The sequence below is a fragment of the Balaenoptera ricei genome, chromosome X (genome assembly GCF_028023285.1).
Source record: "Balaenoptera ricei isolate mBalRic1 chromosome X, mBalRic1.hap2, whole genome shotgun sequence".
NCBI classification, from domain to species: domain Eukaryota; kingdom Metazoa; phylum Chordata; class Mammalia; order Artiodactyla; family Balaenopteridae; genus Balaenoptera; species Balaenoptera ricei.
The window spans coordinates 115,516,586-115,519,918 of NC_082660.1; the positions used below are offsets into that span (position 1 = coordinate 115,516,586).

At 36.0% G+C, this 3,333-nt stretch overlaps 1 protein-coding gene across 1 annotated transcript; it reads left to right on the forward strand.

Moving 5' to 3' along the window:
* Positions 1 to 660: 660 nt before the first annotated feature.
* On the forward strand, positions 661 to 1,279 carry CCDC169 (coiled-coil domain containing 169). The gene is given in 2 exon segments (XM_059911552.1): positions 661 to 912; positions 914 to 1,279. Coding segments are annotated over 2 exon segments (618 nt in total).
* Positions 1,280 to 3,333: the final 2,054 nt, after the last annotated feature.

Here is a 3,333-nt window from a genome sequence, read left to right on the forward strand (position 1 = left end):
AGTAGATCATCTGAAACATTGTAAATCAACTATACTTCAATTAAAAATTAAAATTAAAAAAAGGTAGATCAATAGAGATTATCTAGTCTAAGGAACAGAATGTAAAAAGAACGAAGAAAACTGAAGAACTTCAAAGGCCAGTGAGACACCATCAAACACACTACGTATGCATAATGGGAGTTCCAGAAGAGGAGTGGAGAAAAAAGGGACATAAAAACTATTTGAAGAAATAGTGGGTGAAAACTTCTCAAATTTCATTTAAAAAAAGATTAATCTACACATCCAAGAAGCTCAATGAATTCCAAATAGCACAAACTCAAAGATATTCACAGCTAGAGAGATCATAGTCAAACTGTTGAAAGGCAAAGCCAAAGAGAGAAACTTGAAAATAGTGAGAAGAAAATTATGTGTCATATACAAAGGAACCACAATAAAATTAACAGCTGACTTCTCATCAGAAACAGTGGAGACAAGAAGTCAGTATTATGACATATCAAAGTGCTGGGGGAAAGAAACTCAACCAAGAATTCGAAGAGTCAGTTCACCATGCCAACAGCTCATGACAACACTTTCTCATCCCCAGCTTCTGGATGTCCCTTCAGGTCTTCTGCTCTAAGCTGTGCTGAGGGGAAGGGTGTGGGAGATCTCTGACCTGACACTATGGGGGATGAAAGAAGTGACACCTTCTAAGGTATGAGCACTGACCTCCTTAAACTGGAGTTATTGGAAGAAATCCATATGAAAGACTTAGTACAAATCTCAATACTTGAAATAAGACAAAATGTAGTGGAACTGGAAGCCAAAATCAGTACTGACAACGAAGGCAGTGAGTGGAAAACCTGTTATGAGACACAACTTGAACAGAATGATCAACTAGAAAAGCAAGGTGTTAGTCTCAGAGAGAAAATGGAAAAAAATCCGTGGAAATCCTTCACATAGACTATCTTCTATTCGTGTCTATCAGCGGATGCCAGTGGAATCCTTAAGTACATTACTTAAACAGCTAGCAAAAGAAAAAAGGAGCCTTGAAAATCAAGTGAAAGACTATGTACTTAGACTGGAACGAGGATCAAAGGCTTACCACAAGATCAATGATGAACGTCGTATATACCTAGCTAAAATGTCTCAGGTCTCTGGCTCACACCAAGTTTCTAAAAGACAACCAATGAATCAACTGCATAGAATGAAAGAGAATCCAGTGAAAACAGAAAGATATAATCCAGCTAATCAGAAAATGGTAAATGCCAAGAGAGGACCAGCAAAAAAGATTACAAGATAAATCATCTTCCAAAACTCAATCCATAATTCCAGAACTGGGTGGATTTCTATTTCTTCCATTTTTTCATTTGTAATATTCAGATTGTGAAGTTACCGTTCAACACATTTTTCAGGGGATGAGATAGATAAGAAAGAGCTATTAAACCTCTTTAGCTCCTCTTCCAGAAGTGTGTTCCTTTGACTACCTGAAAGTAATTTTCTTAGTAATTTAGTCTAGTTTCAAAAATTATTTTAGAAAGTAATTTTAGTGACCCGAAAATATGAACTAGCAGAATTTATGATTCTTAAAATAGCCTAGGAAACAGGAAGTCTGTCATCATTACACTTGCTTTTAATAATATATCCATTATCTACTCTGATATTAACATTGCTATTATATTTGGTTTCTAGTTGGCTGATAGCTAAAAATGTGAGTTCATAAAAACTGCTTGCTATTTTAGGCTATATCATGCTCGTTTTTTTAAACCCAAGGTTTAAACAAAGAGGCAAATCAAATGCATTTTAAACTTTGACTTAAAGCGGAAAGAGCCTCCAATCGGGAATCAGCTTGGCTATAGTCCCTCTCTGCTGTAAATTTATGAGAACTTGGGAAAGTCTCTTCACCTCATCTTTATTTTCCACACCTGTAAGATAAATGAGGCAAACTATGCAACTTCTCAGGCTTCTTACCATTCTAGAAAACCAATACTCCTTCAACTACTGCAAGGACTTGCCACTTAGTACATGGTGATTTAAGTCATTTTGTGATGTTTATTAATTCACAGTGATGGCCTAGTTTTTTGGAGCAAACTTTGTAAGTGTTCACAATACTCAAGTCTAGAAGTGGACATTGAATGAGGATAGGAGAAAGGTTCTTTTAAGGCATTTAGAAAATGTATCAAATTCTCTTATTCATGTTTAGACTGTTTTTGCAACTGTCACATTGGTCTACAATATACATATAATTTATTTTCCCAACTTAATAAGTGAAACTGTTGGCCTTTAAATTTCCAGAAATCATCCATTGGTTAGTATAGTTTCTAGCTAATGTTGTTCTCACCTTATATCCTAAAACCTAAATTCTTTTTATTCAGAATCACCAGTAATGAATACCAAATGCACTTCTATATCTCTATAGACGTTCCTTTCTTTAAGGAAGAATGCATAAATTTCATACAGCCAAATAATTCTTTTATATGACTTTAAAATGTAATGCAGTGAGGGACTTCCCTGGTGGCACAGTGGTTAAGAATCCGCCTGCCAATGCAGGGGACACCGGTTCAGTCCCTGGTCCAGGAAGATCCCACATGCCGCGGAGCAACTAAGCCCGTGCGCCACAACTGCTGAGCTTGCACTCTAGAGTCCTCGAGCCACAACTACTGAAGCCTGCACGTCTAGAACCTGTGCTCCGCAACAAGAGAAGCCACTGCAATGAGAAGCCCACACACCGCAACAAAAAGTAACCCCTGCCCACCACAACTAGAGAAAAGCCGGTGCACAGCAATGAAGACCCAGCACAGCCAAAAATGTAAATAAATAAATAAATAAATAAATAATAATAATCAGAGAAAAAAATGAAGATTTGGGGTCCTTTTTTTGTTTAATACTGAAATATGTATTAACATTAGTATTTAAGTTGAGAATTCATAAAGCAAAACAGCAGTAAACAATATTTAACATATTTCAAATTTTAAAATGTCTAAATGTATTACAAAATATCAAGAAATACCATTTATAAAACAAATGCTGCTATAATCAAAAGGACAGATAATAACGAGTGTTGGTGAGCATGTGGAGAAATGGGAGCCCTCATACATTGCTGGTAGAGATGGAAAATGGTACAGCCTTTTTGGAAAACAGTCTGTCAGTTCTTCAAAACTGACAGACAGTTATCATATGACACAGAAATTCCACTACTATGTATGTAGCCAAGAGAAAAACCTATAACCACATAAAAACTTGTCCACAAATGTTTAGAGCAGCATAATAGCCAAAAAGTGGAAACAACCAAACGTCTACCAATTAATGAATGGATAAACAAAATGTAGTATAGCCAAACAATGGAATATTATTCAG